Consider the following 15,018-nt stretch of genomic DNA (forward strand, 5'->3'; position numbering starts at 1 on the left):
AGAGGAAAACTGTATAAGAAATTATATGCAAAACTGAGTCAATGTCCAAACACCTGAGGTCCACTGAGATTCCATTACAGGCTTGGCAGCAGCTACATCAGCCACCCACCTAACAGCAAATCAATGCACAGCTATAAAGTTCAAGGAGAGGCTGCCACCATTGTTGCTTCTGCTACTCCACACTGCTTGTGCTCAAATGGCCACCTGCTCTATAGCACAGAACACACTCAGGTAGAGTTCTAAGTTTAGGGACCAAACTTACCTCCATTCAAAATGGAAACAGGCAAAGAAAGGGGACACAGCTGAGAGAAAGCATAGAGAAAACTAAAATGCTATATGGTTTGGGTCAAGGCATTATACCACTTCCTAGCTATCTAACCTTAAATAGGTCTTATCCCCCTTTCTAAGTCTCAGTTCCTCATCTATAAGATGGAGACACTACTATTATAATAATAGATATTAGTTATTGTATAAAATAAAAATGGGAGAGAAAAAAGAAAGGGTTGCTGCTTTTGATGTAGAGTCCACAAATCTTAAGGACTTTACTGATCCGGAAAAGCTTCCTAATTTTATGGCTCCCTTAACTGAACATCTAGAGTAATTTCTACCTACTTATTTAGCCCTTGATAAGAGCAATCAACATGAGAATGCCTGAAATGTACCAGGTACCTTACTTATTTGAGGATTAAATAAAACCATAACATCTCTGAGATTAGTGTGATTACGATTTTACTGAAAAAAGTAAAGTCTTAAGAGGTTAAATGAGGTATCCAAGGTCACACAGCTAAATAGCAGGGGTATAATTTGAACCCAAGGCCAAGACCAAATCTCATGCTCTATATACCACCTTTATACACAACCTGAGCCTGAAAGGTGTTTCTTGCATTCTATGTGGAAGGAGAGTTGCATGTACTTTTCTATGCTTCCATAGGTAAGAAACTCCAAGTTCTTTAAGGGTAGAGATGGTATTTGATGGGTCTAGAGAGATTCTCTCTGAGACACAATAGACCTTCAGTCAGTGAATAGATGAATGAATGGATACCCTGAGATTTCACCTCTCTTCTAGAGCTCAAAACCTTAAAGGGAGGGGAGAAGGTAGAATTAGGCTAGAGCTAGAGCCCCTGGTTAGGAGGAGCCAAGCAGATGGCTCTCAAAGAGGAATTCATGGTGGTGACATTGCCCACTAGTGTCATGTAGGTAATCAAGAGCCCTCTGAATAACCTCAGGCTCTAAAAGTCGAGGTGACAGAATCGCTCTTGCAACATCTTCTCTCCCCTCCCTAGCTGTGAATACACTCACAAGAAGGAACAAAGGTAAACTGGAAGAACTATGGGCTTCAATTCCCTTTCCCATCAGACCTTGGGCCTCCTCAAACTATGGCTTCCCACTGTTGCCTGAAATCGCTGGTACTGAGGAGGGCACTTCCTTTGCAGTTGGCTTCTTCTCTGGTTATCAGTCAGACAACTGCTGGATTCCAGGATGGTCCCAGCTTTTGTCAATTCCTCCCAAAGAGTCCAGCTCCTTATTCCTAGGCCCCAAGTCCATCAGGAGGGCCTACTTGAATGATGGGTCTCAAAGCCCAGACAGAATGAACTTCTTCCCTTATGCCTTGTCAGGTTACTGAGAAGACATCCTATCCCCCAATGGCTTGTGAACATGTACCTCTGTGTACTCCTGTCCAGACCTGCCTTGGTCCCAAGAGTGCCAGAAGCTTAATTCCTTATCTAAATTCAAATCTTTTTCCCTGTAGTTTTCACCTATGGAGTTCCAGCTCTGTCCCTTCTGGCCTCACAGAACATGATTGCCCCCTCCTTCCTATGACAGCCTCTCAGAGATCTCAAGACAGAGAACACACCTAGAGTCTTCTCCAAGACAAAACAGCCTCATTCACCCTAAGCAGAGCAGTGTAGTGGGGGAAAGCAGTTTTGCAGTCAAAGATGTATTTGGAGCTCCATATCACAACTTACTATCTAACCTAGCGTGTGTTCTTTCACCTCTCATAGGCAGGATCAGTGCAAGAATTAAAATGCCAGGGTTAGTCCATTGTAGATGCTCAATATATGATATTTCTCAAAACAAAACTCATCTTCCAAATGGGAAGTCATGAATTTCTTGGTTTTCACCTTTTCCTCTCCTCAACCAGTATGAAAGATTCAAGTCTCTCAAGGGTTTTGTTTGGGAAGTAGTAGCTTTCAGAACTAGCACACCAATCTGGTCAGGGCTCTCTACCATCAGGCTTCCTTCAGAACCACACCCACAGTACATACACCAAACAAATATTAACAAAGAATTACCAGGCCTCGTGGCTTTTCAGTTAATAAACCTCTTTGTTCAAGGATTTTTCTGCCCTAGGCTCTAAATTATGCCTTCTGCACCCTCCACAGCTATCCCCCTCCAATGCAAATGAACAAAGCCCCCAGTGTTGAGGGCAGGGGATGGCACCATTTGCCTTGAGAGGGGTTGGTTGTAAAACCAGGGCTCTAGGAAAGAGTCTGGGTACAATCCAGAGGGAGCCTCTGGCTCCCAGCTGCACCATAAAATCCATACTGGCTGATATTCTCCCCTCTATAGCTGCTGCCCAGAATGACATTGCTTTCTGAATCAAAGGGCCAAACAGCTTTTGTAATATATGGACACTTTCTCTTTTTCGTCCCAGAGACATTAAGAAGCCTGTCTAAGAGATGTCCCCATGCCAGGCAGCTTTCGCCCACCCCACGTATATCAACTGTTAATTATACACAAGTGAGGCATTTCCTTCTTTTTTATATAAAGAGGTCACGTGAAATCCAAACATTGAGGTTAAAAATGGGAAAGAGATATGGAATGCAGAAACAAATGTTGAAGGTAAATTTTTGAAAGATAACCAGATTAGAGAGATCAGTTAGCCATTGTACAGATGGGTAAACTGAGGCTCAAAGAGGGGAAAGTTTTGTGTAAGTTGTCAGGAGAGTTAGCAGTAGAACCAGCCCTAAGGGCCAAGATTTCTAACTTTCTATCCAGCGCCCTTTCAACTTCACAAGGCTGTCCCTTTGAAAGCTCTCCGATATAAAACCTGTATGTAAAAGGAGAATGCAAAACCTTAATATAATCAAAATTCATTCAGTCATCCAAGACTAGCATTGTAATCACTTGCAAGCTACATGAATGTCAGCACATTACTTTAATTATAGTAAATGTGTGTTTAAACGTTTCTCTGACTAGTTTGTACCTTCACAAATTAAATATCAATAGTTATTCTTCACTATTCAAAACAAAACAAACTCCAAAGAAGCAAGTTCCAGCTAAATTCAAAGTTAGATACTCTGAGGATCTTCAAGTCCATCTCCCAACTCAAGTTGATTAGCAAGACAAGAAGTATCATAGCATTTAGGAGCTATCATTTATTATATCTCTATTACATGCTGGATGTTTCACATAACACTTGCTGCCCTTGTATTTTCTTATTGTCTTTCTCACCTATTTCTAATTTATCCATTTGAATTTTATATATCCTTATAAATCACCATAACAAGTATTTTTGGGTAATAAGCATGATATAAATAATATAATATTTCATAACCTCATAAAAAGCCTATGAGGTAGGTATTAGTACTCCCCATCACCATTCTTTTTTGGATGAAAATAACAACCCAGAGAGGTTCAATAATTTTCACAAGTCCTAGATAGGAAAATGAAGATTCTGTTTCCTCATTTGTAAAATGGGGCCAATACTAATTCCTGCACTCAAAAGGCTTTGTGATAGTCAATGATATGGTACACAAAATGCCTATCAGAGTACCTGGCATACAGTAAGTAAGCCTTAGACAAATATTAACTCTCATTCGTATCAGCCATAAACAACAATTTTTTCACTCTACCATGTGACATCAGGGACTCAGATTTCTAGCTATCTCTTCCTTCCTTTTACAAGGAGATCTATTTCTTACCATCTCTATCTCCTATCTCTCCTTATCTTTCCTCTCACCAGTAAAGAGTATTCACAGGAACAGAATTATCTCATTTGAATGCAACCTCTTTCCTCTTTCTTCCTTCGTTTTCCCAACTCTAGGGAAGTTCTCAGACAGTAGAGGGACTCAGAGGGCAAATGAAAAACGGAAGCAAGAAGGCCTGGAAAATCCATCAAGGTGACATGTGGTCCTAACATCCTGGACAATGTCAGACCTCCACCTCACCAAAGGCTGGCAGGGAAATGAGATAATGGCCCATCTGGAGGGATCCTAGCAAATGGAAATGGAAGCCACATTTTCACTCCTGAAAGTCTGGTCACAGATGGCACATTCCTTTGCCCCCTGAAAGATTGCTGAAAGGTTCTGTGGCCCCTACCTGGCTATTATATTACATAGCACATACCTTCTGATAATTGTGATTTAAAGTGAAGGGATACTCCTTGGGTTGGAGACAAGAATAATCACTTCAGTATCATCTCCATGGCATGACTATAGGAGATGAAGTACCCTCCTATTGCACTCATCACCCCCAGGGGTATCCTAAATTCTAATATTCCTCTGAAGGAAAGGTACATAGAGTACTCTACCTCAGGGAGAATAAGTTGGTTTCCATCTACTAGAAAATAACAACAAAATGTAACAGAGGCCATGTGGTGCAGTTACAAGAATATGGGGTTCAGCTGGATGCAGTTATTTAATTTCTAAGCCTCATCATTAAAATGGAGAAGAGATCACTTACATCTTTCAGAATTGAGAGGAAGGCTTCATGTACTAACATTTTTAAAGCATCTAGCACAGAATCATAAACCGTTTACTTTTCTTTTCTGCCAAGCTCAGGACCAAGGGTAGGATTAACCAGATCCATTCAAGGTACAAATTGTCAAAGTTAAACTTTGTTTAACTTTGTTTTGACCTATCTTGAAGGAGTGGGTAGGAAAACAGATTACCAAGAAGCAAATATTGTGGTGGGAGCTTTTGGGAGAAGTGAAAGAGGCTAAGGAGCAACAAGTCCCTACGTTACCTGGTCAAACAGCTGCTTGCCAGTAGTGTTGGGCTGGATGGCAAACTCCAGCTCTGCGTCCATGGTGGTCACACGCACATTGATCTAGGATGAGATCAAAGGAAGCAAGTTAGTTGTCTGGCTCTGTGTTCAGCAGATCCTGAGATAAGTGTCTCTGTTTAACCACAGAAGAGGGAGTTAGGATACTAATAACCTGAGCAACTTAGATATTTGTGGCAAAAAAAGGAGAATATTGGAATAAACAAATGATAACTCAGCCCCTGCTCCCAACCAGCTTACTACTAAAGACAAAAAACATAACAGAGCAATGCTTACCAAGGGGCAAGCAAATGAATGCAAATCAGCTTACTATCAAGAAGAAGTAAGAGTTGACTGTATTTCTTTCAGGAAGTCTTCCCTATCTAAGTCAGCTCCAAGCCCACAGCATTCTCTCCTTACCTCTTATCTACAGCCTGGATTACCTACAGCACTGGTCTTTGCAGAGCCAAGTTAAGGGCAGGATGAAGAACACTGGGATCTAAACCTAGCACTGTAACTGGGTCAATCTACAACCTTGGATAAGTTTTATTCCCTTCCTGGTTCCCCCCATCTGTATAAGGGCAGGAATGGGGGAGAGGGGTCAGTCAACTACACTAGGTGACATCCAAGGACCATCTCAGGACTGATGTCTATGGTTCTATATACCAACTTGTATTGTTAATGCTTATTGGTCTCCTTAGGCACAAGAGAGGAAAGGGGCCTCAACAGAGGTAGGTGTGGATAGCATAGAGATACTACCATAGCCAAGTCAGCAGAGGGAAAAAGGACATTGAAAGAGGCCCAGAAAAAAAAAAGGCAGCCACATACAGAATTTCATAGGCATCAGCAAAAGTACTCTCCACTTTTACAAACAGAACCCTTAGCTCAAGTCAATGATAGCTGAAATTTCATCAGTAGAGATTTGTTCCTTTGGCTAAAATTTTGGTAGTGGTGGTCATAGTAATAGCAAAGACAAGCAGCAGCTTTCATGTATAGAGACTTACTACTCACTAGGCATGTCATATGTACTACCTCATTTAATATCAATGATCACCCTGTGAAGTACAAAGTACCATCTCCATGCTGAAGATAAAGTAGATATTTATCTAAAGTCATATCACTAGTAAGTGGGGAGATGGGGTTTGAATTAAGATCTAAGTCCAAACCTCACAATTTAAACCAATATGCTACACATCTTACATCAAAGTGTATAATATCTCCCATTAAAAGAAATCAGGTTTTTTTTTTTTAATCATTGGATATTTTGCTTAAGTAATCTATATGGTACATCCATAAGATGACTTGTTATATAGTCATATAAAATATTTATGGAGACTATTTCATGCCCAGGGAAAATACCTCAGTAATATGAAGTGAAGAAGAGTAAGTGATAGGATTGTATAAGCTCAATTTTGTAAAAACTATGCATGGAGATGTGATTAGAATCATACCCAAGTATTAGTCAGGCTTGTTTTGGGGGTGGTAATATTATGAGTGTGCTCTCCTACATTATCTAAGATGCTCACATACTACTTATACTTTTGGGGTGAGAGACTAAAAATAGAATTGTCAAAGATGTAAAACTCCATGGAATGGGTAAAACATTAAGCCTTATCAGTCTTTGACACCTCTGGGCCTTTCCTGAGCACAAAGGTCAGTTAGAGGGGAAAAGGAGGCCAGACAGCCATTTTGCTAGCTAAACAATTCTGATGAGGACCAGGCCTGGGGAACAACTTTGTAAATAAATCTCACCAGGGAGCCAGGGAGGAAATCTATTTCAGGATTGACAATGAGACAGGAAAGGCCCTGAAGGCAGGAACAAGTAAGGCAAGTAATCCAGTGGGAGGCAATGGGCAAAGCTAGCCACCCTAGGCTTCCTGCCAATCCAGTGGCCTCCATAGAACAGGCCCTCATAAGGTAGGGAGAATGAGGCCCAATGGGATGGAATTTGGCTACAACATGTAGCCTCAAATCACACTTGATCTGAGTCAGGGGAGTCCTCAAAACACCATGACTGAAGGGATAGGAAAGAGCAGAAAAGGGACAGTGAGTCTTTAGTACACTGGACTTTATTCTCAGTTCAAGGTTTCTGTCTTACTTAGAGTTACCTCTCTAGTATCCAAGACTCAATGGGTACACAAAAGATGCTGGCTAACTGAATAGTACTAAGCAAGGGGATATCAGAGACAGACAAATATGGTGTAGCATACAGATTCAGAAGTGGAAACATTTTACATCTTGACCTTTTTTGTGCCATGGGCCCTTCTGAGAAGTCTGGTGAAGTCTATGGGCCCCTTCTCAGAATATTTGTAAATGAATGAAATAAAGTAGATAAAAAGAAACCAATTATATTGAAATAGATATCAAAATGTAATATGTGCTTCTTTATTAACATATTAATTACTTAACACTGTATCTTATTAGTTATCACTGCTGTAATTTCAACTTTGTGTTGAGCATAAATATTTTGAGAATCTGCAATAACTAAATCGTGACATAAAAGTATCTTAGATTTCCATTGGTGACAAAGTCACAGATACTGCCATTACTACTTCTTTTTTTTTTCTTTTGCTTACATTCATAATTGAAAGAGGGGCTAAATTTCAGTGAGAGGTTAGTAAAAACAAATATTTAATACTCCTCCATCTAAGTGGATCCTTCACACTTCAAATTGCATCCATGTACCCCATGGAGGCCCAAGAACTCCAGGTTAAAAAGCTTCCTATAAATTTATTTTATTAATCCAATATTAATGGAACACTTTATTAAGAAACTATGGTTAGAGTAGAGTTGTAGGACCAGTCCCTGACCCCAAGGCACTTATTGAATAACAGGAAACTGTAATATACAAAAAAAGACACCCTGAGAAGTACTGTAGCAGAATAGAAAAAAACTTTTGTGGAAATAAAGAACCACAGTTCAGTGGTATCTGTACTGGTCTCTAAAGATAAGCTGGATTTTGAAAAAAGGAGACTGCAGCAATGGGGTGAAGAGCACCCAAAATCCCAGGTAGAGAAATATGTGATGGCCAGAGGAGACAGAGGTGCAGATGGCCTGCTTCGAAGCAAGCATTCAGGCCTATTCCAGGGAGAATGAGGCCTGCAGAGTGAAGAGTGAGCAAAGAAGCTGGTAAGGTAGGTGAATTGAGGGCCTTGAAAGCTATGAGAGAAAACTGAGCCTTAATTCTGTCAGCAGTGGCCAGCCAGCCTGGAGATCCTGAGCAGGGTGGGGCAAAATCTGAAGAGGGCTTTTTTTGGGGAAAAACAAACAAAAAAAAAAAACAAAAAAAAACGTATCCAGGGAGAAACTGAGGGAAAGGAGTGGAGCTCCAAGGCAACATTCCACAGCCTGAGTTCTCTTTAATTCAAACTAATGAGAAGAATTTTCAAAGAAAATAAGCCAGTGTCTCTTGTATATCATGTCAATCATAGGTTATGTCAATATAGCATCTATCTTCAGGACCTGGCCCATAGGACCAAATATTTAACTTAAATATTTGTTAAAGAAAAGGGATTAAGAAGTACAAACTGGCATCTACAAAACAGTCACAGAGATATAAAGTACAGCATAGAGAATATAGTTAATAACATTATAATAACAATGTACGGTGCCAAGTGGGTACTAGACTTATCAGGGGGAATTACTTCCTAAATTATATAAATGTCTATCTAACCACTATGCTGTACACTTGAAACTAACATAATATTAAAAGTCAATTGTAACTGAAAATATTTTAAAATAATTTTAAAAAAGAAATGCTTCTTAAATAAATCAATTGGTAGAAAAAGACGCACCCTAGGTTAGGAATAAGCATGTCAGAGAGGCTAGTGTTGACCATGTGTCCTCCCTCTTAGATAGAGCATTGACCCAGAACCAGGGCTCTCTTAAAGTTCTCAGCAAAGAACTAAATCTGAAGATGTCCAACTAAAATCAAACTGGAACCTATTTCTCCAGAATCCCTGCTCAAGTTTTCTGCCATTCCACTGTGGCTGCTTCTCTAAGGACAGCAGCCTGAGGTTTCCTGAACTTTACTGTGGCGACAATCTTAGATGAAAAGAGGAGAGGTGAGAAGGGAGGGGAGGGGAGAGAGAGAGAGTTAAAAATCTTAAATGTTTTATATACTGACTCATATCTATCAAAAAAAAAGGAAAGAAGGGAGGAAGGAAGGAAGGAAGGAAGGAAGGAAGGAAGGAAGGAAGGAAGGAAGGAAGGAAGGAAGGAAAAGAAAGAAACACAGAAAGAAACACAAAGGGACTTCTATTCTTGCCACCACTTAACTCAGAAGAAAATGTGAGTCATGAGAACAGGGTCATGTGTCCACACTCTCTAGTTTTCTGTGTTGGAGGTAGTAGGGAGTAAGGGTAGTAACATAACTGAGGCCTGAAGGTGATAGATAGGGCAGAAGTCTTGATCAAAGAAGATCTCTTGTTCTCCCTTAGACTAATCTGGGACCCAAATGTGTAAGATGAGCTCAAGGCCCAAACTCACTACCACACAGGACCTACTGGATGCTTACCCTAGTAGGCACCCACTGCCCTCTTTTAGGGCCTGGACTCTGTAGTCTTAATGAGAAGATGTGGTCCCTAGCAGAGAACTAAATCCCTGACTAAGGTTGTCTCTGATAATTTAGGTACAGCCTGACGTTTAAAACTGTCCCAGGAGAACATTAAGAGTTTGAGGAAAAAAAAATATGTCTGGGTATGGTGATGAAGGGTGTCGCCCTCTCAAACACACTAGCCTCTCCACCCCCAGCCCAAGAACAATAAATCCACTGTTATTTATTGAACAATTGAACACAGACACTTCCCACACCAAGTCCTTCATTGGACACTAACAAGTGGATCTCAGTGATCTGCCATCCAAAGTCCTCAACAAACTGGAATCTCTCCTATGTCCTCAGTTGGCTGGCCTGAGAAACAAAAATAACCAGGCCAGATGCTACCTCTGCCTTAGCTGCAGCAGCTGGAGTATTTTTGGCCTGGACAGCTTCAAATAATGGACTCTCTCTTTCCTTAAAGCTGGGAGCACCCAGGTGAGTAGTAGCCAGGCCACAGTGTCAACGTCTCCCCTCACTTGTCCCATGTTACTGAACTACAAGATGGCTCTTTCCCAGAGAGGAGTTTGGGGGGAAAAGAGGAGAAAGCAGAGAGGGGAGGGGAGAGGGAGAGACGGAGAGAGGGGACGGGGGGTGGAGAGAGAGAGAGAGAGAGATTGAGAGAGAGAGAGGGAGAGAGAGATGGATTCCTTAACTAAATTAATGCATTAACCCAAAGAGAGAGAGAGAGAGAGTTGAATAATCACAAGTAATGTGCCTGACGCATAGACTTATAAGCCAGAGGGAATTGGCAATACAGGCACCACTTCATGGATGAGGAAACTGAAATACACAGAGGTAGATGACAGAAGGATGGAAATGAACACTTATTGAATACCAACTATGTGCCAAGCCCCATCACCCACAGTCTCACTTAACATCACTGAAGTTATATTTACTCAGCCAGTGAGTAGTGAAGACAGGTCTTCTGGACATTCCTGGAGCTCCTTCAATGACTCCACTCATCTCTCTGGTCATGCTGACTTCACTGCTGTCTTCAGACACTGCCTTGGCAACTATTTTGAACAAGGCCCAAACACTCTGACATAGGAAGCTTGGGCACATCTGAGAAGCGCTGCTTGGGAAGGCACCCTCATCAGGGCAGAGTTTATGAGTCAGCTCAGTTGAGTCTGAGCTCAATGACCTCATCCCCCACCTTCCACCTCCCTGTTCTCCCTGAGGGCCCACCAGCTGTGGGCTTTCAGTGGAGCTGCTGGTATGGAAAAGGCAAAGGTAAGTAGGAGAGGAGAGCCAAAGGTTGGATGTGCCCTACCAGGGCAACCTCAAAACTTCCGTCTCTTTCCTGAACAGAGAACAGTCACCACAGTGTCACCCAAATTGCCACTCCCAAATATTTGGGCTCCAGCAACCACCATTTCCTGCTACCAAAAATGGGACAAGGGCAGGGCAGGGCCTGGTCTGTCTTGCCTCTTGAGATGACAGCACTGCCTCAAGCAGCTGTTTTCCATAAGGGGGCAAACAAGGGTTGCTTTGAATCTCTAGCCTAGGAGGCATCTCCCCCTTCTCCTCCTCCTCCACCAAATCATTCACTTCCCAGCAACTCAGCCTCTTCCTTTTTGACTTGGAAGTGGTACCTGGTACAATAGTTATCCGTGCTGACCTCTTCCTACCCATTTCTAAACACTTATAGCTACAAAGACCTGTCTGGGGTAAACCTTTCCTATGCCTGTGCCTCTCCCCAGTAGTTTCTAGAAAAGAGAACCACACCCAACTCAACACACACACACATACCTTAATGGGTCAGCAGTTAATTCTTGAACCATTCGAACTGCTGCAAAGGGCATGGGAGATAAGGGTCCCCTTTAACTTGCTTTGACCCAGTCCTTCCCTCCAAAAGCTCTCCAAGAAGCATTTCAATGGGGAGACAAGAATGTTTGGGAGACCGAGTGTTACTCCTCCAGTTACCATATATTTAGGAAACTAATTCCAAACATAACTAATCCTTCCTAGCAATAAGAACACAACTGTGGGAGGAGAGCTCAGGGCAGAGGCCAAATGAGAAACAGGTCTGAAACAATGAGGTTACCTTAGTAAGCTGCAGCTTCCCCATTAACCCAGCCTTAATTTGCATGCTTTCTGCTCAATCTCAGGCCAAAGTAGAGTCCTGCTCTTCCTCTCAACATATGAAGGTCAGGAAGGAAACTAGCTCCTCACCATTTGTATCTAATTCTAGAACTTACTTTCAAAATCAGCTCAGCCAAACCATACCCCAGGAGCAAACAATACCCACTCCTTTCCCCCGACCCCAGCTCATCTCTCCTTCCTAAGCACAGGAGCTGCCCCACCACCTCCTTAAAATGGCCATTCCTCCTTTCTACACTTCAAGATTTCAATCCACTCATCCTAGGAATTTCATCTGGCTCCTTCTGAACTTCTCATCTTTATTCTCCAAGAGAATAAACAGTCCAGAATCCTAAACCTTCAGACCTTGAAAGGGACCTTAGGGATTATTTGGTTCAAACTGCGGTATACTCCTGGAGAAACTGAGGTCCAGAGAAGGAGAGGCACTAGTCCAAGGTCATACAGCTGCTAAACAGTGTGAAAGCAGGAATCAAAAACCTGGCTCTTGATCAACTGGGCTATTTAATAAGCCATAGAACCACCCTGGCTCTTAGAAAACAATAGACACTTCAGACTAACTACTGTTGATCTGAAAGACTTATGTCGAGGAAGTTGGATTACCTTGCTTCCATGAAAAACTCTAGGCTGACACTGCTTCAAAGCCTAGCTTTCAACAAAGAGCAGGCTAACTTTCAGGCTCTGAGACATTCACTACTACCCATTCTAGGGAGATTAAACCTTTTATAACAACATAGTAGGGGACTCGAAGATTCCTTTTTTCTAGGACAGCTTCTTCCTCCAAAACTTGGATAGCAACTGAAAGGAAGGTCTCCGGTAGTAAGCACCGCTAAGACCCAAGCTGGAGGTTGGGGTGAGGGTCGGGGAACACAGCAAGGAAACAGGCAGGGAATTTGAGGAAGAGATTTATATCCCGGTAGCCAAAAAAACAGATTCTTCAATTCCCATAAAAATTTGAAGCTGCTGAAATAAAAGAGAAGAGGTTCCATCGTTAACAAAGTAAGTCTCCCAAATGGGAGAAATCTCTTGGGGGCCACACCCAGCTGGGCTTCAGTCTCTTGCATCAGTTTCCTGCTTGACCCAGCTTCCTGCCTGTAAGTTTCACAGGAAGTATTTGTAGACTGGAAACAGACCATTCATAGTTGCCTGAAGATGCCAGTTCTTTCCATAGCACCATAGAGGTCTCTACTCTCTCTGTTCAGTAACATACCCTAGCAACCTCCAGCATCACAGCTCTGAGGCACACTGGAGATGATCCAAGCCTCAGCTTGGGTTCCATCCACTGCTCATAGGATTTCTTCCCTGTCTTCTTCTCCTGGGCATTAAAATCGCTGAAGCCATTATCAGTCAAATACGAGGGGCAGGGGGAGGTTTCCAAACCAAGTCAAAAGGCTCTGTTTTCAACCCCAGAGATAGGCTAAGGGCAGTTTCCTGCCAACTTTGCTGGTAAGCCAACAGCTAAATCCAGTAACTGAAAAACACAAAATTGGAGCCCTCATCCCAGAAATAATGGTCTCATCTCTTTGAGGAGCAAAGCATGGTATAGCAGAAAGAGGCTTTGGAGTCTGACCTTCCTCTTTCCGAAACTCAGTTTCCTGATCTACAAAATGGGTCTAATAATATAAACTTCACAACAGGAATACTGGGAGATTTAAGTTCAATAGACAGGAAAGTACTTGGCACATCATAAGTAGAATGTGATGATGACTAACCCCTCCTGTTTTGGCCATAATATTACAAATATCCTACCTCTTGGGAATGATTAAAAACAAAAACTTGTTTAACAGCAGAGGGCTAAGAGCTTCCCAAGCAGACTTCCAGAACCCTCCTAGTATAAAGAACTCTTTCACTTTGAGGGCAAAGTCTAAAATGTGATTGGAATTCTAGGCCATGCACATCAAGTAGACACACATATACCCTTGCATTTTTTTAAATTCTTTCTCTCTTGCACGGGATGGGAATTTCTCTCAAGAAGCAGAGCCCTGAGGGGAGGCAGAACACAACAGAGCACCTATATTACCTTGTCCTTTTTAAAGGATGCCCGATCTTCTTATTCTGGGCTCTTCCTTGCCATTTTCTTCAATCGTGTCAACAATATACACAACAATATACATCCCCTCAACACAACCCACCAGGACCTCCAAACTTTCAGCTGGTATCCAGAAAATTGAACTGCATCTATAAACTGGCTCACCAGAATCATCTGGAGAAGTTTTTTTAAATACAGATTCCCTGGCCTCACCCACAGAGATTTCAATTTATTATATAAGAAGCAGGGCCCAGGCATCGGAAGAACTTCAGATAATTCTAAGACCCAGTCAGACTTGGGAACCTCTGGCATGGAATACAGCTCACTGAACCAACCAGCCTCTCATGAGCTGGTATTCATATGGCTAGAGGGATGCTTGATGAAAGGGAAACACAGAAAGTAGAGTGCAACTGAGGAGGCATCTGGGCCACTGGGCCTGAAAAAATGGCTCTCCAAAGTTGAACACAAATTCCACAAAAGATCAGAGATGCAATCAGTTCTGCTACTTGCCCCAAACCCCCCTGCAAACTGGTTTCTCCATCATTAAAGTAGGGCAGGGGTTATCCTTGTTCCTCCTTACCTAGTATCATCACTCCTACCACCACAGACACTACTGTACACCAAAGCAATGTCTTCATTGCAAGAGAAACATAGCTTTGTATTCTGAAAACCTGAGTGCAAGATCCAACTTCAAGGATAAGGAGTCACGAGTTCCCTATCTTCCCACCTGTAAGATAAGTATTATGATGCCAACCTACCAGATTATTGTGCAGTGCTAATGCAGTATTTCCTAAACTTAACTGATAATCAGAATCATTTGGGGCACTAGTTTAAAAACCCAGATTCCTGAACAGTACTCCAAACTTACTGAATGAAACAGACTTTCCAGAGGAGGAACTTGGGAACTAGTAGTTTTGCCCCAGGAGATTCTTATCCTTTGGGAAGTTTAAAGAAACTTCACCTGGTACAGATGCTCTCGAGATGATGAGAGGTTGAACCAGAGGTCTGGTCCTTCAAAATGTTTTCTAGCCCTGGGATCCTCATTACAGGGACATTGTAATAAGGTTCTGCAAGCAAGAGAGGGAGAAGACTTTGGAATTCCAATCAGAAAGCTAAGTACTTTCAAGAATGGCCAAACCCTCAGGCCATTGTCCAAAGCCTTCCACTATTCTGCCATTTAATTAAGAATTAGAAAGCGGTAGGAAACAGCTGGTGCAGACACCTCAGCAGCCAAAACATACTGAACAAAATGTTCTCATTAGGGTCCCAATCAAAGCCTTCTTGAGTTCTCTGCCCCTTAAACATTCCA

The 15,018-nt window shown here is 42.1% G+C and overlaps 1 protein-coding gene across 1 annotated transcript in view; it reads right to left on the minus strand.

Annotated features, from left to right (window-relative positions):
* MSN (moesin) overlaps nucleotides 1-15,018 on the minus strand; it is a 62,138-nt gene that overhangs the window by 18,707 nt on the left and 28,413 nt on the right. Inside the window, exon 2 of the mRNA XM_006922935.3 lies at nucleotides 4,969-5,052. Coding sequence (XP_006922997.1) covers nucleotides 4,969-5,052 — 84 coding nt within the window. The remainder of the gene's footprint in view (nucleotides 1-4,968; nucleotides 5,053-15,018) is intronic.

The sequence above is a fragment of the Pteropus alecto genome, unplaced genomic scaffold, assembly GCF_000325575.1.
Source record: "Pteropus alecto unplaced genomic scaffold, ASM32557v1 scaffold209, whole genome shotgun sequence".
In the NCBI taxonomy this organism is placed as follows: Eukaryota; Metazoa; Chordata; class Mammalia; order Chiroptera; family Pteropodidae; genus Pteropus; species Pteropus alecto.